Source organism: Halichoerus grypus, chromosome 15 (assembly GCF_964656455.1).
Source record: "Halichoerus grypus chromosome 15, mHalGry1.hap1.1, whole genome shotgun sequence".
Taxonomy (NCBI): Eukaryota; Metazoa; Chordata; class Mammalia; order Carnivora; family Phocidae; genus Halichoerus; species Halichoerus grypus.
This window is the reverse complement of record NC_135726.1, coordinates 4151101-4172081: the sequence shown is the minus strand read 5'-3', so window position 1 is coordinate 4172081 and position 20981 is coordinate 4151101. Positions and strand designations below refer to the sequence as shown.

Here is a 20981-nt window from a genome sequence, read left to right as displayed (position 1 = left end):
GAGATCGAGAGAGAGTGGGGGGGGAGGGGCAGAGGGCGAGGGAGACAGTCTCATGCAGACTACATGCGGAGCTTGGAGCCCAGCTTGGGGCTCCATCCCACGACCCCAAGATCATGACCTGAGCCGAAATCAAGAGTCAGATGCTCAACCGACTGAGCCACCCAGATGTCCCTAAACTAATTACTCTTGGTTCCATCTTTTTTTTTTTTTTTTAAAGATTTTATTTATTTATTTGAGAGAGACAGCCAGCCAGAGAGGGAACACAAGCAGCGGGAGTAGGAGAGGGAGAAGCAGGCTTCCCGCTGAGCAGGGAGCCCGATGCGGGGCTCGATCCCAGGACAATGGGACCATGACTTGAGCCGAAGGCAGACGGTTAACGACTGAGCCACCCAGGCGCCCCTTAGTTCCATCTTCTTATTGAACTCTTGGCTTTTCCTGCCACAAATGTATTATAAGTGCGAGGAACACAAATTTTAAATTTTAAAATTTAACTTGACTAGTGTTCAATGAGAAAGAGTTAAGAGAGTTTTCTTTTTTTTTTTTTAATCTGAGAGGCATTCTCTACAGTTTTGGCTGGAAGCTTAGCTGACTATAACTTGAACTTCACACAGGATGACACTGTAGCAATATCCTAGTGACTGGTCTTGGACACAGAATTACCACAGCTGAGTTTGCAAAGAGTTTACTACCTCTTATCCCAGGGCACATGTTGAACAAATAGGCTTTTCTTTCTAGGGTGGACAGAAAGTAAAGTACATTGTCATTTTGTTTCTTTTTTTTTTTTTTTGTAAAGATTCTTTTAATTTATTTATTTGACAGAGAGAGACACAGCCAGAGAGGGAACACAAGCAGGGGGAGTGGGGGAGGGAGAAGCAGGCTTCGAGGGAGAAGCAGGCTTCCCGACGGGCAGGGAGCCTGATGCGGGGCTGGATCCTGCGGGGCTCGATCCTGGGACCTTGGGATCATGACCTGAGCTGAAGACAGACGCTTAACGACTGAGCCACCTGGGCGCCCCTGTCATTTTGTTTCTTTGACATTGATTTCTTTTTGGGTTGAAAGATAGATTTGAATTAGCTTTGTTAATTAGTCCTTCACTGTCCTATGAAAAAGGAAAGGAATGCCATGTATGTAATGTGCACAGTGAGCTTTGAGGCCCCTGTGAACTTTGATTTTGTAGATGCCCTATCTTTCCTCTGTGAGTCAGTCAGCCGTTCATGGAGGCCTGCAGCCTCCTGGGCCCTGTGTGGGCACTGTGCCCAGAGAGGGCCCTGCCTGGTGGAGGGGAACACCACACACGTGGTTGTCTAACTAGAGCCTTGGCAGGTGCTCTGAATAAGGACCCTGGGAGTGACCTGGTGGCGCAGGAAGGCTTTCTTGAGGTCTGGGTCTCCTCCAGCGCCTCCACTGTCAGCACAGTGTCTTGCCCCTGCTGTGTGTGCAGTGGTAAGTTACTTGACAGAGGAACCAGTTGGAGGAAATAAAGAGAACACCTGGTTGTCATTCAGTTTGTTCAGGACTGCATATGGGTTTGTTTTGGTGCTTCTCATTCTGGAAATGAAGATTAGGACCACAGTGTGCAGAACCGTGAGGGACAGATTGGTCCTCTGTAGAAATACCTTTTAGTAATGACACCTGAATAAGAAGGATAGACTGCTGATGAAGTATTCAGATTGATTATAATGTCTGCATTAAGAATGAGTGGGTGGTGGGTGCCTGGGTGGCTCAGTCGGTTGAATATCGTCTGCCTTTGGCTCACATCGTGATCCTGGGGTCCTGCTCAGCAGGGAGCTTGCTTCTCCCTCTCCCTCTGTTGCGCCCCCTGCTTGTGTGTGTGTGTGCGCACGCTCTCTTTCTCTCTCTCTCTGTCAAATAAATAAATAGAATCTTAAGAAAAGAATGAGTGGGTGGAGCACCTGGCTGGCTTAGTTGGCAGAGCATGTGACTCTTGATCTCAGGGTCGTGAGTTCAAGCCCCACATTGGGTGTAGTGTTTACTATAAAAAAAAAAAAAGAATGCATGGGTGATCTCTAAGCATCTTTTAAGGTTTTTTATGGTTCTCTTTATCTCTGTTGTATAGTTTCTTGAATCCAGGTGACTGACTTCTGTATCAGATAATCTGGTATTTTGTTTCATTTTCTGGGTTGTCTCTCAGTAAATGTAATCCTGAGATCAGAGGATAGTTACTGATGCCAATACAGTGCTTTCAGCCCCCCCCCCCCCCCATGCCCTGTTAGTGGACCATGGCAGTCATCCTTTGTTGACCCGATCAGAGCAGATGCCATTAATTCCTGCAATTCAAGAGCCACAGAGCTGTCACCCTTCCAGGTAGAGAGCCTAATTGTATGTCAGAGATGAGCATGTTTAACCAGAGCAGGGATTTCTTTGATTTGTTCACTGATACATCTCCAGGGCCTCGAACATATCAGTGCTCAATAAGTATGTATTGATGAACAAATTGGTGAAAGATACAGCACAGTCCATATATTGAGGAAGTTCACAGTTGAGTGTGGGAGAGACTAATCAACTTAAAATCTAGAGTGAGTAACTCTGCAGGTTTGTTGGGAAAATAGTTGGTATAGCTGAGACTCTGGAAGTGACGAAGTTCTATGGTGTGAGAAGTCCTCGAGGCCAGAGAGAAGGCCCCTGGTGCAAGAGACTCCAGTGTGCACAGCGGCGTGGAAGTGAGCAGAGAGAGCTGCGGCACCAGCTGTGGGGGGAACTTGCTGATGGGTCTGGCTAGGTAGGTGAGTGCCAAACCCTGAGCGCTTGTATGCTCTGCTGGAGGCTTTTCTCCTGAAGAGTTGTGGCAGGCTGTTCCTAGGGACCAAAATCACATTCCCATTTTAGAGAAAGTGCTGTGGCGGCTGCCTGTGGTTTGGAGGGTGGAGGTTGAGCCTGAAGGTAGGGAGGGCTGGCCTGCTGAGAAGCACTAAAGGGGTGGGGAGGGGAAATGAGGCTTTGGATGACCAGTTGAAATGGGATGCAGAGGGAGCCAGGCAGCTTCACTGTAATGTATTTTAATAATGCATTTTCTTCTTTAATGAAATCCTGTTTGTTGTTTAGTGAAGTGCTTTTTTCCCACTTACATTGTGAATATTCTCCATTACTAAACTTTTTCTTAAGTAGTATTTTTAAGTACTGTGGTGCATTCACAAGTTATGTTTTATACATGCTAACAATAGTAATGGGGGACGCCTGGGGGGCTCACTCGGTTAAGTGTTTGCCTTCTGATCAGGTCATGATCCCAGGGTCCTGGGATCAAGTCCCACATCAGGCTCCTTGCTCAGCGGGGAGCCCTCTTCTCCGTCTGCCTCTGCTGCTCCCCCTGCCTGTGCGCTCTCTCTCGGACAAATAAAATCTTTAAAAAACAACAACAACAAAAAACAGTGATGGGCATTTTTTGGATACATTTTTTAGTTGTTTCTGATTGTAAATTATCTTGTTTCCCACAACTGATTAAAGCATTGACGTAAATGGAAAGGTGAATTTAAATCATTGATTATCTTGGGGGTGGGGTGGATATATTTTGCTAAGTAATATTAAGTAATTAGTGGTAATTTAAAACGAAGTTTTTTGTTTTTTTAAAAGATTTTAATTTATTTATCTGAGAGAGAGTAAGAGAGCCAGAGCATGAACGGGGGGAGGGCAGAGGAGAAGCAGACTCCCTGCTGAGCAGGGAGCCCGATGCGGGGCTCGATCCCAGGTCTCTGGGATCATGACCTGAGCTGAAGGCAGACGCTTAACCGACTGAACCATCCAGGTGCCCCAAAACGAAGTTTTTTTTAAAGATTTTTATTTATTTATTTGAGAGAGAGAGAAAGAGCATGAGAGGGCGGAGGGTCAGAGGGAGAAGCAGACTCCCCACTGAGCAGGGAGCCCGATGCTGGACTCGATCCCAGGACTTCAGGACCATGACCCAAGCCGAAGGCTTAACCAACTGAGCCACCCAGGCACCCCGAAGTTTTTTTTTAAGATTTTATTTTTAAGTAATCTCTACACCCAATTGGGCTCACAGTCACAATCCTGAGATCAAGAGTCTCATGCTCTACTGACGGATCCACTCAGGTGCCCCGAAAACATGAAATTTTTTTAATGTTTGGATTTTATTTTTTTATTTTTTAATTTTTAAAAAATTTTAAAAGATTTTATTTATTTGAGAGAGAGAGTGAGCACATGAGCAGGGGGGAGGGGCAGAGGGAGAGGGAGAAGCTGACTTGCAGCTGAGCAGAGAGCCGGAGGCAGGGCTCCGTCCCAGGACTCCGGGATCACTTGGGATCACGACCTGAGCAGACATTTTTTTTTTTTTAAGATTTTATTTATTTATTTGAGAGAGAGAATGAGATAGAGCATGAGAGGGGGGAGGGTCAGAGGGAGAAGCAGACTCCCTGCTGAGCAGGGAGCCCGATGCGGGACTTCCTGGGACTCCAGGATCATGACCTGAGCTGAAGACAAAGTCGCTTAACCAACTGAGCCACCCAGGCGCCCCTGAGCAGACATTTAACTGCCTGAGCCACCCAGGTGCCCCTAAATGTTTGGATTTTAGAACTACATACTGATTTGATCATAGGCAAGTTATACATATGAAATACTTGAAAAAGATTGAGAAAGATCTTTTCATAAAGTATATGTCAATAAGCTGGTTAATGTATGGTGAAGGCCAACTATTTTAGCTGCTGCTAGAGCTATTCAGGAGGGTAATTGAAGTGCTCTTACCCTGTGTGGGCAGTGGGTGACTAAGCACGTGTTTGAGGCATCGGGAACAGCCGGGGCATGTTGTGAGATGTGTAGTTAAGTGCCGAGTGCTTGTGCGGTGCACGTGTTAAGTTCTGCAGCAGTAATTCAGAGAGTGAAGGAGATGAGTGACAAGTAGCCTTGACAGTGAAAGGGGATTTTGGCGAATGGAGAGGAAGGAGGAGGGCATTCTGTGTGGGGAAACAGAATGAGTAGGGCTTAGATTTCAAATTAACCTGATTTTAGCTTTTGGAGTGATCTTACTTTCTATGCATCCCCTGGTTGCTGCCACTGAACTTGGAATAAGCCTTTTATCTTCTTCATTGCTCACTTCATTCCTGTTTTAGTTAGGATGCTTTTGATAACAAGTAAAAGAAAGGCCAGCTCTAACTGGCTTGCACCATACATTAGAGACACAGTGGCTCATGGAACTAGAAATCTCAGAGGGAGGCCAGGCTTCAGGGTTGGTCTGCTGAGTGAGTCCAGCGGTGTCTTTGAGGACCTGGTTTCTTCTCACTTCTGGTGTGTCAGCATTTTCCTAAGGCTAGTTCTCCTTCAAATGACACCATGATCACAGCAGATGCCGGCTTCACAGTTGTGTCCAGCCTACACCACATCAACCAGAGCAAGAGAGTGCATGTGTGTTCCAGAGTTCTTGACTGTGTCCTGGGGTTTGTGCCCTTTGGGTCCCCCTTGAACCAAGCACTGTGGGCAAGGGAGGGTGGCATGCCAGGTCAGGCTCCCATCTAGAGCTGGGAGTGGATGTGTGTCAGCCTTCTGAGCTAGGTGACCACTCACCAGCAGGGGAGGAGGAAAATGAACTTTCAGAGGATGGCTGCAAAGTCCATTACTGTCCCATCTGGGAGGACCATTCCTTCCCACTCTCCATTTCCAGGTTTGTCAGTTCCTTCTCCTTCTGGACTCCTCTGACTAAAGACTCTGTCCTTTTTCTTGGCAAGTCATCCTGCACAGTCTGATGGCATCCTATTGTATTTTAGTCTTCATTAAATTTTATTGTACCTTAACTATTCATGTATTCTTTTTGGCGTAGCCCCAAGCCCCAGGTTCTAATCCTGGCTTCCCCATCTTCTGTTCCTGGGATCTTGGGCAGTTAGTTCTCTGAACTTGAAGTTTTTTCATCTTAACAGAGTCAACAGATACTTACTAGATTCTAAGTATTGTACTTAAGCACTTAAGTGGTTGGGATCCAGAACTGAAAGACACAAGATCACAATTCATTTACAGAGACATACAGGTAAATGAGAAATTACCATGAGATGTGACATTGCTTTGGCAGAAATAAGGAGTTGGGAAGACTTCCCTGAGGAGGTGATGCCTGTGTTGACCCTTGACAGGCAAGCAGTGGTCACAGCAGCGAGGGATGAGTGAGCTGCTTGCATGAAGGCTTCAGGGCAGGAGAATAGCTGGGGTCTTCGCTGCACAACGAGGTGAGGCTGGATTGTTCAGGCGGGGATGGCCCTTATACCAAGCTAAAGAGTTTAGATTCCATCTCTGTATACTGTACAGTTAGGAGTTGACCATACATCCTGGCTTACACCTGTTGTTCCAGGATAATTAGTGTAATTCTTTGACGCTGAACTGTGCCTCCAGTTTGGATGATAAATGGTTGCCTGACTTAAAGTAGGAGTTCAGAGCTACGTGATGGTGGTACACAGGACGCAGGGCTTACCTTAGAGTAGGATCCTGGGACTAAATGAAGTACAGCAGTACTTCTCAAACCTAAACTACAGAAAGAATCAGCTGGGGATCTTTTTGATGGAACATTTGGCTGCAGTAGGTGTGAGTTGGGGCCCCAGAGCTGCATAAGCTCTTGAGTGATGCCCTTGTTACTGGCCTGGGGACCACCCTTTGAGTAGCAGGGTAGGATGGGACATTAGGAGTGTCAGAGGGTCTCTAAAGTCCCTGGAATCATATGCAAAAATGTGGGTGTGTGCATTCTTCAGGGAGTGGGCCTAATTTGCTTACATCAGATTTTCAGGGGCTCTGCTACCACCCCAAAACAGTTAGAAATCAGTGCCTTTTAGAAATAATGTAATGATGAAATGACATCTGTACATTAAATGCCTTTAAGGCAGTGCCTAGCTCATGAGAGTAATCCAGAAGCATTAGGTATCTGTCTGCCTTCCCTCCCTCTCCTCCTCCCACGGCCACGTTCTTCGAGGCAGGAAACACTGCTTAAACATTTAAAATAACTTTTTATTATCTTCTGTACTATTAGTGCCCAACAAAAAACTGTTTAGTTTGGTGACAAACTCTTTTAGGAGCATTAGCCGTCCTGATGGCATTTGAGGGTCCCTTGTGTGTCAGCTATTTTACTAGGTGTTGAGAGGCTGCCGTTTGATCTTGCAGGTAGCCAGGCGTGGAGGGAGGGTCATCAGGGCTTGGGTTGGATAGTAACAGAAACAGCAGGATTGAAGAGATGAATCATATTTTTATAATCTTACTGTTGAGGTGTAATGTATGTTCAAAAAGGTGCTACTCCTGCCTTTGATTCATTGAGATACTGTTCTCTTGGTCTCCGTGGTGTGGGATGTTGGTAGGCATCAATTAGAATGCTGCTTTCACTTCATGTAGTTGCTTGTTTTTGCCAAGTAGAGCTTTCTGAACATTTTGATACTTTGTTCATTGTCCCAGAAATTTGAGATGGAAAGGGTACCTGACTTAAGATAATCTTCAAAGTTTCTCATCTAGGAGGTTGGCAGAACAATGAAGTATGCCATTGGCATAAGTGTAGAAGCTGGTTTTGAGAAAATAATGGGCCTTTTGAATTTAAGGTTAAACAAGAACATAAAAGTGAAGTGCTGTGGGGCTGACAGCCTGGAAAATGGAACTGCAATATGATTGAGCAGTCCACATGGAAGATGTGAATTTGGACTTCACCAACACAGTTGAAGCTGGGAGAGCAGGAGAACTTCTTGTGGGGGATATTGAGGGGCCAGCCGAAAGGAGAGGAGGGAGTGGTGGGAGGCAGAGTCCAGTCTTGCAGGGTGTGGGAGCCACTGGCAGAGTATATGTGTGAGAGAGAGCTCTTGATGTTAACAGATTGATGCTTGACGGAGAGGCGGGCTAGCTGGAGAGTGTAAGAGGATGCTGGATTGGATGGGAGGTTATTTCTGAAAAAGCAGAGTATTGGAGGTGAGTGTTAGATTTCATTTAGTTAAGAGCAAATGGAAATGAGCTCAGTTATAAAAGAATTGTCTTTGGGATGCTTGGGTGGCTCAGTCAGTTGAGCATCTGCCTTTGGCTCAGGTCATGATCCTGGGGTCCTGGGATTGAGTCCCACATGGGGCTCCCTGCTCAGCCAGGAGCCTGCTTCTCCCTCTGCCTGCCCTTCCCCTTGCTTGTACTCTCTCTCTCTAACAAATAAATAAATAACATCTTAAAAAAAAAAAAGAAAAAGAAAGAATTGTCTTCATGGAAAAGACGTGTCTAAAAAGTTGCATGGGGGGCACCTGGCTGGCTTAGTGGGTTGAGCATCTGACTCTTGGTTGCGGCTCAGGTTGCGATCTCATTTGGGTTTATGAGATCGAGCCCCACCCACATAGGGCTCTGCACTCAGCAAGGAATCTGCTTGAGATTCTTTCCCCCTCCCTCTCCCTCCCTTTGCTCAAACGCACTCTCTCTCAAATAAATAAAATTTTTAAAAAGTTGCATGGGAGTGGAATTTTTTTTATTAAATTATTTCCAGTTGCATGATAGTTTTTCTTCTGATTGACATTTAGCTTTGTTGCCTTTAAGTTGTTAGTGATCAGTAAACCCTTAAAAGCACTAAGAGTTCCCATTTTATTTTGTTATTTTTTATTTTAAGATTTTCTTTATTTATGAGAGCACGTGTATGTGAGCTTGAGTGTGGAGAGGGGCAGAGGAAGAGGGAGAAGCAGACTCTCCGCTGAGCAGGGAGCCTGATGCGGGGCTTGATCCCAGGACCCTGGGATCATAACCCGAGCCAAAGGCAGACAATGAATTGAACTACCCAGGTGCCCCAGGAGTTCCCTTTTTTTTTTTTTTAAAGATTTTATTTATTTATTTGACAGAGGCACAGCGAGAGAGGGAACACAAGCAAGGGGAGTGGGAGAGGGAGAAGCAGGCTTCCCGCCGAGCAGGGAGCCGGATGTGGGGCTCGATCCCAGGACCCTGAGATCATGACCTGAGCTGAAGGCAGACGCTTAACGACTGAGCCACCCAGGCGCCCCAAGAGTTCCCATTTTAAAAACATCTGCCCTGGTTGTTGTTCATCAAGCAGTAGGTCCTCTTATAAAGTGAATAATCATTTCAAATGGTTTCATAGTTGCTTCTGTCTGGTTTGGGGGTATAACTGAGTGGCAGAGTAGCTCTGCTCACCTTCCTTCCTGTTGTCTGCTTAATTTCTCCCGCCCCTCAATTGCCTATAGTGGTAGAGCTTTTTCTTAGGTTACGGGAACACCCCTGTACAGTGATTCTGAACCCTAACTGCACATCAGAATTACACAGAAGGTGTTTAAAATGTTGAGTGAAGCCTGGGGCGCGCCCTTACCCCCACTGAACTCTGAATTTTTGCAGCTATGACCTGAGGATCCTCAGGTGATTCTAGGGGGTAGCCTGGGCTGAACATCACTGCCATAGGCCTTTGACCTGCATAGCTGACTCCGCTTCCCTGCTAGGTGAGCCCCCCCCTCCCCCAGGTTGGTTTTCTACTTCTGTATGGGAAACAGTATTGTGAGCTAATTGGGTGAAATACCTCTTTTACAGGATACTCAAGTTTCGAGCTGCACATATTTACCATAAGGGGGACTTTCTGAAGTCTCAGGTTTCGTTTTCTCTAATAAAAGATTTTTAGGGGCCCCTGGGTGGCATAGTCAGTTGAGCGTCCTTGACTCTTGGTTTTGGCTCAGGTCATGATCTCAGGGTTGTGAGGTCAAGCCCAATGTCCGGCTCCATGCTCAGCGCAGAGTCTGCTTGAGGTTCTCTCTCCCTCTCCCACTCGTGTGTGCTTGCTCACTCTTTCTCTAAAATAAATAAATCTTAAAAGATTTTTAATCATAACAGTGAACTTAAATACATAATTCAGGAATGAAGTTCAGCCTGTTGTTTTGGCTGGTAAAGTAAACTATTTCTGCATAGTTGCAATCTTCGTTTTCAGCAGATCATTAGGTGGAAGTAAAGCTGAAAAGGCAAGTGGACGGCTTCCTCAGTGGGCTCGGCTGGCCTTAGCTGTCAGCACCGTATTTGTGTTCTTTTATTTTCAGCATATTGTAATTTAGCAGCTTTTACTGCTTGGACCAGCTCTTCTTCTAAGTAACTTTGGTCTTCATTAACAAACAAAGTGACTCATTTAGGGCAACATGGGGAAGTTTTGGGAGCTATAGAAAGGGTTGAAGGTATCTTCCTTCCTCTGGAGGTATGGGATACAGGGGTCTAAGTTTGGCAGCTCTAGATCTTGCAAGGTATTAAGAAACCATTGGCAATGGCCAGCAAATTGAAGAAAGTCATTATGTAGTAACACTGCTTTTTTCCAGATGTGTTTAAACTTGAAGCTCTGGTTTAGTGATGCACTTTCCTTTCTGGCAGGTGGCCTTTGGTAGCCCAGCTTCTGTTGGGCTGGAACCAAAGTTCCAGCATATTTCATTAAGTGAAAAATCCTGTAGAACAGATGCACTTACAAGTTTCTTCCCATGTAGCACTCTGTTTAATGAAACACTTGAGGTTTGACTCAGTGTTATTGGCAGTCATTGTCTGTGTGTCGTGTGGGGTTTAAGTAGGTGGTTGGGGATCTAGGCACTTAGAAAAGCCGAGCCGGGCCAGAACAATCTGAGGTGTAGTGATTGGGGAACCACAGGAGTGGGCACCCTTACGGTGACAACGGGCAGCAAAATAGAGGTATCATGCACAGTATCGTGGGTGCTGCTGAATGCTACCAGTAAGAGTCTTTGGACCGAGGAACGTGAAATCTTTAAAGAAAATCCCAGTGCATGGATGTTTACAGACAGAGTATTTAAGAATACTCCTTATGTAAATGAAAGATTAATGCTGTGGTCTTTGGTCTTCAAGAGCTGCTTTGATAATACAGCTGCCCCAACCACCTTATTTGTAGGTGTGCACTGATAGTGCATCGATTTTAAAAAATCAACCATTTTGAGGTATAATTTAATACAATAAGTGTACGCAAAATTTTAAGGTTTCAGTTTGAGCTTTGATCAATACATGCCAGGGTAACTACTCCCACAATCAGTCTGTTGCCCCAAAAGTTCCCTCCTGCCCCTTTGCCATGAATCTCTACCCTGTAACCAGGCAGATCCTGATCTGCTGTCATTCGAGGCTGTTCCCCTTTTCTAGAATTCTGTGGAGGTGGAATTATATGGCGTGCACTCTTCTCTCTGACTTCTCTCACTCTGCATAACATTTTGAGATTCGTCCATACTGTAAGAATTCTCTCCCTTTCAGTGTGGGGTAGTATTTCATCACATGGCTGTACCACAGTTTCTTTCTTCACCTCTTGATGCACATTTCTTGTTCTGGTGTTTGTTATGATTGCAGCTGTGGTCTGCATTCATGTGCAAGTCTTCAGTGGACGTAGGTTTTCACTTCTTGTGGGTAAAGTACCTGGAAGGGGAATTGTTGGGTCACGTGGTAAGTGTGCGTTTTATTTTATAGGAAGCTGCCGAGTTTCTCCAAAGTGTCTGTGTTGTTTGACACCTGCACCAGCAGTCCTGAAAATCCCCCTTCTTCTGTATCCTCCCCTGCACTTGGTACTGTCAGTCTTGGGAATGTTATTGTGCATCAGTTCAAAAGGGAAGAATTTTTTTGTCCACGAGAACAAGAATCCACGTTGATTACAGAAAAGTGAATCTGAGTGCAGATAGGTGGTTCTTAGTGAAAATGTTTTTTTTTTTTTTTTTTTAAAGATTTTATTTATTTATTTGACAGAGAGAGACACAGCGAGAGAGGGAACACAAGCAGGGGGAGTGGGAGAGGGAGAAGCAGGCTTCCTGCCGAGCAGGGAGCCCGATGTGGGGCTGGATCCCAGGACCCTGGGATCATGACCTGAGCCGAAGGCAGACGCTTAACAACTGAGCCACCCAGGCGCCCCGAAATATGTTTTTTAAAAAAAGTTTGAGCCAAAAAGAGAGGGGCAGTAAAGACTGGGGGAGTCTGGACACAGGGGGCTTATTGGTAGGCAAGGATAGTAGGGCTAGGGAATGAAACTGGATTTTTATTTTTTATTTATTTTTTATTTAAAGATTTTTATTTATTTGACAGAGAGAGACACAGCGAGAGAGGGAAGGAACACAAGCAGGGGACAGAGGGAGAGGGAGAAGCAGGCCTCCCGTGGAGCAGGGAGCCCGATGTGGGGCTCGATCCCAGGACCCTGGGACCATGACCCAAGCTGAAGGCAGTCACTTAACTGACTGAGCCACCCAGGCACCCCTGAAACTGGATTTTTAAAAGGTTGACCTGCCCTGATACTTTTTGATCACATCTATGGTTTGTTTTACCCTTTTTTTCCCTTCTGGATTTAAAATGTGAAAGTTGATTTTTCTTTAGTTTGGGAGACCACATGGTAATTGTGAATGATTTTCCTCTGGGTCAGAATACATGGTCTTAATAAGTTTTCTGTAAAGCTTAATTCAGATTGTCTTGATTATGTTTAAATGTTATATTTAAATATTAAAGATTATGTCTTGGTTATATTTAAAGATTATATTTAAAAGTGAAAATTGTTCTTCTGGCTGGAACATCTCTGATCTTAAAAACAGGAGAACAAAAACCAGTCAGAGCAGTCCAGGTGATTGGATGGCACTGACTTGTGGGAAGTTTCCTGATGTGGAGAATGGGGAGGCTGTTATTCCTTATCCCTAGAACTTAAATTTGCCGTAGGGTTTTCTCTCCATCTTCCTCTTCCTGAATTCACTTGTTCAGCAAGGCTTTTTTGAGCACCTACTATATGCCCAGTGTTGCATTAACTGCTGGCGATACAAAGATGAATTTAACTGGGTTCCTGTTCTTAAAAAAAAAAACAAAACCACAAACCTTTATGGGGACATAATATATCTGCAGTGAATTTCACCCTTTTAAAGTATATATGATGAATCTTAACAAATGCACACATTTGTGTAATTACCTCCACAGGTAAGATACCGGTCAGCCCTTTCTCTGGCTCCCAGAACTTCCCCTTGTACCCCCTGCAGCCTGTCTTCTCATTCACCCTGGGCCCGAGCAAAGGTACAACTACTGCTAAAGTTTCTCGTTTATTGGTGTTCTGCCTGTTTCCCCTTATCTTCTCTTTTTTTTTTTCCTTCCCTCCTTCCTGCCTCTCTTCCATACCTTCCTTCTTAGATTAGCACCTAGGTGATTGTAATGAAAATTAAAGTAGGTGGAATCTTAAACTTCTGCCAGAGCTATCCTAGATAACATGCACTAAATTCACTCCCTAATAATTTATCAGGTCTTTTCCATGTGATAAAAATTCTAGATAGCAAGTTATTGTATAATGTGGACTCTTTATCTTGCTATTTGTATTAGTTTAGAGCAAAGCAAGTTAAAATTTAACTGCCTTTATGTGAAGTAACTAACTCTGATGTAGACATAGGACTGGAAAGTTGGTAAAAAATGGATTTCTGTTAGATGCATCATGTTTTCTAATTTGGAAATGCATTTGGTGGGGACAAGTTTTAGCTCAGAATCTCCATGAAAGCACTCAGAGGGTATACAGCCAACCCATTACAGATCCCGCTTCGGAAGGTGAGAGACGATCTTCTGATAGGACTTTAGTAGTCACATAAAATACACAAACCACATGAAACTGACACTGCATTGTGCTCTTTTGATGCTTGAAATGTAAGAAGAGGGTACTGCCTGGAGGAGTGGCTTTGTAACACAGTTTGTCCATTCTGTCCCCTTCTCGGGACCCTTCTGCTCCAACCCGGTCCATTAAGGATCAAGCATTCCTCTGCCTCCCTCTTTGTCTGCTTTTGCCCCTTGTAACACGCACCGCAACTTGCAGTCCGCTCGCGCTGTGACAAAACTGTTAATGTCGTGGTGTCCTGAGCCCTGTGTCTGTTTTATTCAGTTTCTTCTTATAATCTAGCACAGCTCAGTGTGGATAGTCGGTGCTCAGTACATATGGTTAAATCAATGAAATTCCTGCTGTGCATCGACTGCCCAGTGTCATCTCCACGTATCCCCAAACCACCCACACCACTTTGTAGAGTTGAAAGTGTGCTCAGTAGATGTCAGTTAGCATTCATCAAGGAGGAGGCATGATCAGTAAAGTTTAGTAAAGGGGCACCTGGGTGGCTCAGTTGGTTAAGTGTCTGCCTTCAGTTCAGGTCATGGTCCCGGGGTCCTGGGATCGAGCCCCACGTCAGGCTCCCTGCTCAACGGGGAACCTGCTTCTCTCTCTTCCTCTGCTCCTCTTCCTACTTGTGCGAGTGCTCTCTCTCTCTCTCTCAAATAAATAAATGAAAAACTTTAAAAAAAGTTTAGTAAAGAAATTATACTTTTTATGCAAGCATTGACCTTTATTTTACTTTATTGAGATATAGTTCACATACCATAGAATTCATCCATTTTAATAAGAATACATTTTAGGGCACCTGGGTGGCTCAGTTGGTTGGGCGACTGCCTTCGGCTCAGGTCATGATCCTGGAGTCCCTGGATCGAGTCCCGCATCGGGCTCCCTGCTCGGCAGGGAGTCTGCTTCGCCCTCTGACTCTCATTCTCTCTCTCTCAAATAAATAAATAAAAAATCTTAAAAAAAAAAAAAAAAAAAAGAATACATTTTAGTGGTTTTTAGTGTGTTCACAGAGTTGTGTAACCACCACCACAGTCAATTTTAGAACATTTCGTCACTCCAAAAAGAAACCCCATATCCATTAGCAGTGACTTCCCATTTCCCCTTTCCGTGAACCCCCGACAACCACAGTTTACTTTCTGTCTCTAGAAATTTGCCTCTGCTAGACATTTCATATGAATGGAATGCTACAACTTGTGGTCCTGTCATGTGTGACTTATTTTAATCAGTGTGATGTTTTCAGGCTTCATCCATGTGGTAGCATGGATTCGCCTGAGGACATTTACAGACCCCTGCTTCTTTGTCCTTGTTAGATCCAGGAGATACTTTTGGAGCCAGGAGATACTTGGGAGAGCTCTGGAGGCCACCTAGTGCAGCACACCTTCATGTTAGAGATGAAATTAAGACTTAACCTCTCCCTCGGAACAGTTTGTTAGTTTCATCTTCTCTCCCAAATTCAGCTTTCTTGGGTTGGGAAATGAGGGAGAAGGAGACTTTGTGCCTCTCTGCGTCTTGTTGGTGGTGCCTGCTTCTGTCCTTCCATCCTGCGAGGCTTGACTTAGGCCTGGACGCCGGAGGTTGCCTGCCTGCTTGGGGAGGCTGAGGGACAGTGGGCATGCAGCCGCGCGTTCATGGAGCACTGCCTTGTATCTTCATTTTTTCCCACAGACGCTGATCCCCTATTTCCACTAGTCCTTTTGAAGGCAGAGAACAAGCTTTGGTGGTGCCCTGCATATGTATTGGTGCTTTTAGAGGGGAGGTTTACAAAGTTGGACTGGAGGCACGGTGTGCTGTGCTCCCGCGCCCCCTAGCGCTGCGCTGGAGTGCATGCGCCCCGTTTCTCCCGTCTGCGCTGCCACAGATCTGTGCAGAGCTGGCCGTGCGGCGGGGAACCTTCCCTGCGTGGAGATGGCACCATGGCTTTTCCTATAGCACGAACGCGGTATTTCCATGTTTGCCCAGCCCCTTCCCTGGGGTTTACAAAGCCAGACCCTCTAAAGGGCCGTGGCCTCGGGTCTCCGGAAAACGAGATCCAGAGCAGCCACGTCCAGGGGCTGCGTTCCAGAACGGTGTCTTGTCTCCGTCCTGTGTTGTGGGCTCGCCCCCTTTTCCTGAAGCACTTCTTAGATCTATTTTTATCATATCCTCTCTAGGATCAGAAAATAATCAAACATGCAAACATTGGGAGTTCTGAAAGCCTGAGCTGAAGGTAGTTGGAAGTGAGGGGAAGTCAGCTGTGTCCCTGGTGGTGGGCAAGAGCCTCTGCACCTCACTGGCTTGCCTCCCTAAGAGGGGTATGGAGAGGCTGAAAGCCCTTGGGGCATGCCCCCTGACCTCATGCCTTTCCTCTGGGCATCATGGCTGCTGGGAAGGGAGAATTCCATTTTGCTTTCTTGTTTCTCCTCGTGACTCCGTTATTCAGCCAACTCTGGTGGGGGTTGCTTAAAACCTAGAGGGAGTTTCCAGCTTTGCCTTAGACAGTATTTGCTACAACTATTAGAAGAGTGAAACTATAAAGGACAATATAAACATTTTTGTAATGCAGTTGGACCGACAGAGGGACTCTAGGCACCTTCTTTTATCCTCACTGAACTCGTGGACTGAGTGAGCATCTGTCTGTGCTGGGCCCTGCACCGGGCTTTGGAAATGCAAGAAAGAATGCACTTGTTCCTACTGTTTCTTCTCCCACGCAGACTCAGTTGTCCTGTTTTATCTTTCTGTGCTCTTATAGGACAAAACTAATTCATGAGGTCACTGGCATTTTCTTCCCCACTAAATTATAAATCCTGTGAAATCAGGCAGAATCATTTTTATCTTTTTAAACCCAGACTCCTATAGTATTTTTTCCCTAAAAAGACTTTAAAATACATTTATTAATAATCCTCCAGAGGAAGGAGAATGTCTCACACTCACATAAAGAGAGGGTAAGGGTTTTGCTCACAACTGAGTATTTTCTGCTTTGGCTTTTAAAAAAAATACATTTCTTCATTTCTTTTTATTTTTATTTTTTAAAGATTTTATTTATTTATTTGACAGAGAGAGAGATCACAAGTAGGCAGGCAGGCAGGCAGAGGGAGAGGGAGAAGCGGGCTCCCTGCGGAGCACAGAGCCTGATGTGGGGCTTGATCCCAGTACCCTGGGATCATGACCTGAGCCGAAGGCAGATGCTTAACCATCTGAACCACCCAGGTGTCCCAACATTTCTTCATTTCAAATTTACAGAATTTGCAAAAATAAAAATAGTATGAAGAACCCCCATTTACTCCTTTACCCAGATTGACCAGTTAAGATTTAACCCCCTTTGCTTAATCATTGGTGTATGCTTGAGTTCTCTCTTTGCATACACACATATTCCCAAACTTTGCACACACACGTGGACACATACTTTTTCCTCCACCCTCTAAGATTTGAGAGATTGTGCACCATGATCTTTTACCCCCATATGCTTGAATGTATTTCCTAAGAATAGGAATATTCTCTTACATAACCACAGTAAGTCAGTTACCACTTTCGTAAATCTACACTGGTGCAGTACTTTTTATAACCTACTGTCCATATTCTAATTTTGTCAATTGACCTAATAATCTCCTATATAGCATTTCCCTCCAGGACGGGATCCAGTCTGGGGTCAGGCGCTGCGTTTACTTGTCGTGTCTCTTTAGCTTGTCATCCGGGACGTTTCTACAGTCTTTCGTAACTGACTTTTTTGAAGAACATAATCCTGCCCCTCTCTGTTTGGTCACATTCTTCATTTTGCCAAACACCTAGAATAATTTGCGAGTGAAAATTAAGCAGGCTTTTGGAGAAGAAGGTGGTAGAACCTAAATGCGTAGTGGCAATTGGCTGTCCTGAACTTCTGTGACAGACGCTTCAGTGTCATAACACTGTGTGGCTTCAGCCTTTGGTGAAATTATACTTTTTATGCAAGCATTGACCTTTATTTTACTTTATCGTAAATAAAGTAAAGCATATTTAGCTAAATACTTGTCAGCAGGATGCAGGGCAGCATATTCTATGTCCATGCACTGGGATTTGCTCTTGAATAAATATTTGGCCTTTGTCTTTGTAGTTTTTATCAGGATATTTAAAAAAAAAATTTTTTTTAAAGATTTTATTTATTTATTTGACAGAGACAGCGAGAGAGGGAACACAAGCAGGGGGAGTGGGAGAGGGAGAAGCAGGCTTCCTGCGGAGCAGGGAGCCCGATGCGGGGCTCGATCCCAGGACCCCAGTGCGGGGCTCGATCCCAGGACCCCGGGATCATGACCTGAGCCGAAGGCAGACGCCTAATGACTGAGCCACCCAGGAGCCCCAGGATATTAAAAATATACATTTTTTTCTCTCCCATTGAATTTATGTTTTTTTAATTTGAACTTTTATTTTATAAGCAACTCTCCTATTTGCCTTTCTGGAACAGTGTGGATAATAAATGCTTATTTGTGGTAATGCTTCCTGTAGTCGGTTTTGAATGATGTAGATGATTTTTTTAAACACTGAAATGATGTCATAGCCTCAGAATTTTTATGGGATATTTTGTTAAATCGTTCCAAGTGAACATTTGAATGGTTACCAAAGAGGCATTCGTTACCGTGCCTAGAAAGAAAGAATTGTCTGTTTTGTTGCATGCACTGCGGAGGGTGGGAATTGGCTTTCAGGAAGCTTTCCCTTGCCTGAGAGCCCAGGGGCTTGAGCTGTGCTGATCTGTGAGACTGAGCTCCCTCCTGCACTGTTCCTCCATTGCATTTGCATAAGCAGTATGTACGTACAGACACATAGGAAGAAGATCTGGGTCGTTTCTCTGCCATGAACATAAGGGGAATGCTCATTCTGTAGGAAGCAAATCCTAACCGAGCTCCCCGGGGAGGTGAGCACCTTGCACAAGCCCCGCCGTCCTTTGGCGCCGACTTCCCAGCAGTCCCCTCCGTCATCTTGGTCACACAGCTGAAACGACCACTGATACTGTGGAGGTGTAGCCGCTCACTTTCAAAGACTCGTGCATTTGAAGGGTTGAAAATCGGTCTGATTGTGGCTGGAGGATGTGATTCACGGGTCCTTTGATGGCCTTGTTTGTTGACGCGTGCGAGCTGGCGTTCAGGAGATCCCATTGCGGTAACCGCAGGCCCAGCTAGCCATTTGTTGAGTGCTAAGTGATATTTTAGTGTTGCATAGTTGATAGTTAGCAGTTGCTTACGACGGCTTTTTTAGATTAAATGTTTTCATCAAGTCCTAATCTGTTGTCAGTGAGGTCTTGAAACGAACACAGGCCCAAATTGAGGTGCTGGCTTGTAATTTCTCTGCAAAATGGGTATCTTTAAATAGTGGTATAGTGATTTCTGAAGTAATTTTTTGAATAGGTAGGTTATTTATATGGTTCAGAAGTAAGACTTCTGACGAGAGACACACTAGGAATCTGGTATGGTTGCACTGCCTCCACTTGGCTTTCCCTCGGGCTCCGGCTTTTCTTCCCTTTTATAGCCGCAGTGTTCTCTTCGGAGATTTTCTCCCCACCTGTACAGCAAGCTCTTCCACATTTTTCTCCGGTTAGATTTGTGATCAGATTGAGGGCATGCATCTGGTAGAGAAATGATTGGCATGAAGTTGTAATAAAAACACATTTAGGGGGCGTCTGGGTGGCTCCGTTGGTTGAGCATCTGACTCTTGATTTCAGCTCAGGTCATGATCTCAGGGTCCTAGGATCGAGCCCTGCGATGGGCTTTTCTTGCTCAGTGGGGTGTCTGCTTGAGGATTCTCTCTTCCCCTCCTCCTGCACTCTATATAAAATACATCTTAAAAAAATAAAAACACATTTAAAATCTATGGGAAAGTTTTCTTTCTTTTTTTTTTTCCTGAAGATTTTATTTATCCATTTGTCAGAGAGAGAGCAGGGGGTGTGACAGGCAGAGGGAGAAGCAGGCTTCCCTGCTGAGCAAGGAGCCTGACTCGGAACTCACGATCCCAGGACCTTGGGATCATGACCTGAGCCTAAGGCAGATGCTTAACCGACTGAGCCACACGGGCAGCCTGAAAATTATTCAAATAATACTTTATTTAAAAAAATTTTTTTTAAAGATTGTATTTATTTACTCGAGAGAACGAAAGAGAGAGAGCAAGCAGAGAGAGAGAGGGAGAAGCAGACTCCCCACAGAGCAGGGAGCCCGATGCAGGGTCTCTGTCCTAGGACCCTGAGGCCATGACCCCAGCCGAAGGCAGATGCTTCACCCTCTGAGCCACCCAAGTGCCGGCATCCTCAAATAATACTTTAAAAATAAAGAAAGCCACTGGGTGGCTCAGTTGGTTGAGCATCTAACTCCTGATTTCAGCTCAGGTCATGATCTTGGGGTCATGAGATCGAGCCCTGTATTGGGCTCTGCGGTGGGCATGGAGCCTGCTTGGGACTCTCTCTCTCTCTGTCTCTGTCTCTGTCTCTCTCTGTCTCTCTCTCTCTCTCTCTGTCTCTCTGTCTCTGTCTCTCTCTCCCTCTCCTAAAATAAATAAATAATGAATAAAGCAGTAAAAACAGTAAGACTGAAAGTAACAGAACGTTTTTCCTTGGAACCTTTCTGAGCATTGCCGTGGTTGGCGGTGAGGCTGCTCCCAGCCGCCTGGTGCGGGGACATGGCGCTCACAGGTCATACTGGGAGTTGCGCGTCCTCTTTATTGACACGGTATTATTAAATAGTCCAGAATTTTAGTTCTCTTACTGCGCTACCCATATTTCTATTTTTAAGACTTTAGATTGTATGTGAACCGAAATAAGAATGTGTACTTAGAAGTGTCATTTAATTGAGCGTTTTGTTTTTATTTTCAGACCCAGGAAGAAAATATGCCTCAAGAAAATACCCTAATGATCCTGTCGAACCTTCCAGTTCTCATCCTTATATGTCTTCTTCACATTCTGAAATAAAATAGGGGTCCTTCTTTGTAAGAGAAGATAAAATGGATGTTTTTACTATTTATATTAAGTTAAGCACCAGGAATCCAGTTTCATGACTCTTACTATCTGCATTGGACTTCACAGCTGCAGTATCAGCAGTTTCTTGGGTCCTGCTTCTTTGTTTACAACTCTTGTATCTCTTGAATTCATTTTCTGGAATTCTTAAGCACCCATCCCCCAACAGAAAGGTGTGTGGATGTCAGAGAATTATTTCTCTTTTGTATTTGAGGAGTAATCTTAACTGTAGAATAGAGTTCTATGAAAACAAACAAAATGCGTAAGAATTCTACAGAGGTAATACCTTTTTTTTTCTTGGAAATTTAAAAACATTGCTTCATTGCTTTATAGTTTTGTTGAGTCTGCTGTTAAGACCTTCTGCTGAGTTTTTAAATTTAGTAATTTAAATTGAATAACTTTCTGATGTGCACGAACACTTCCTTGTTCTCTGATAACACTCTCCCCCACCCTTTTTTAAATAAGTAGGCTCTATGCCCAACACAGCTCAAACTCACAACCCTGAGATCA

At 44.7% G+C, this 20981-nt stretch overlaps 1 protein-coding gene across 2 annotated transcripts in view; it reads left to right on the top strand.

Moving 5' to 3' along the window:
* The window catches only part of USP10 (ubiquitin specific peptidase 10), a 75147-nt gene that overhangs the window by 11115 nt on the left and 43051 nt on the right, over window positions 1–20981 (top strand). Inside the window, exon 2 of one of the 2 annotated variants that reach the window (XM_036104871.2) lies at window positions 12859–12951. The exons of the other annotated variant lie outside the window; for it this stretch is intronic. Coding sequence (XP_035960764.1) covers window positions 12859–12951 — 93 coding nt within the window. The remainder of the gene's footprint in view (window positions 1–12858; window positions 12952–20981) is intronic. 2 annotated transcript variants of the gene reach the window in all.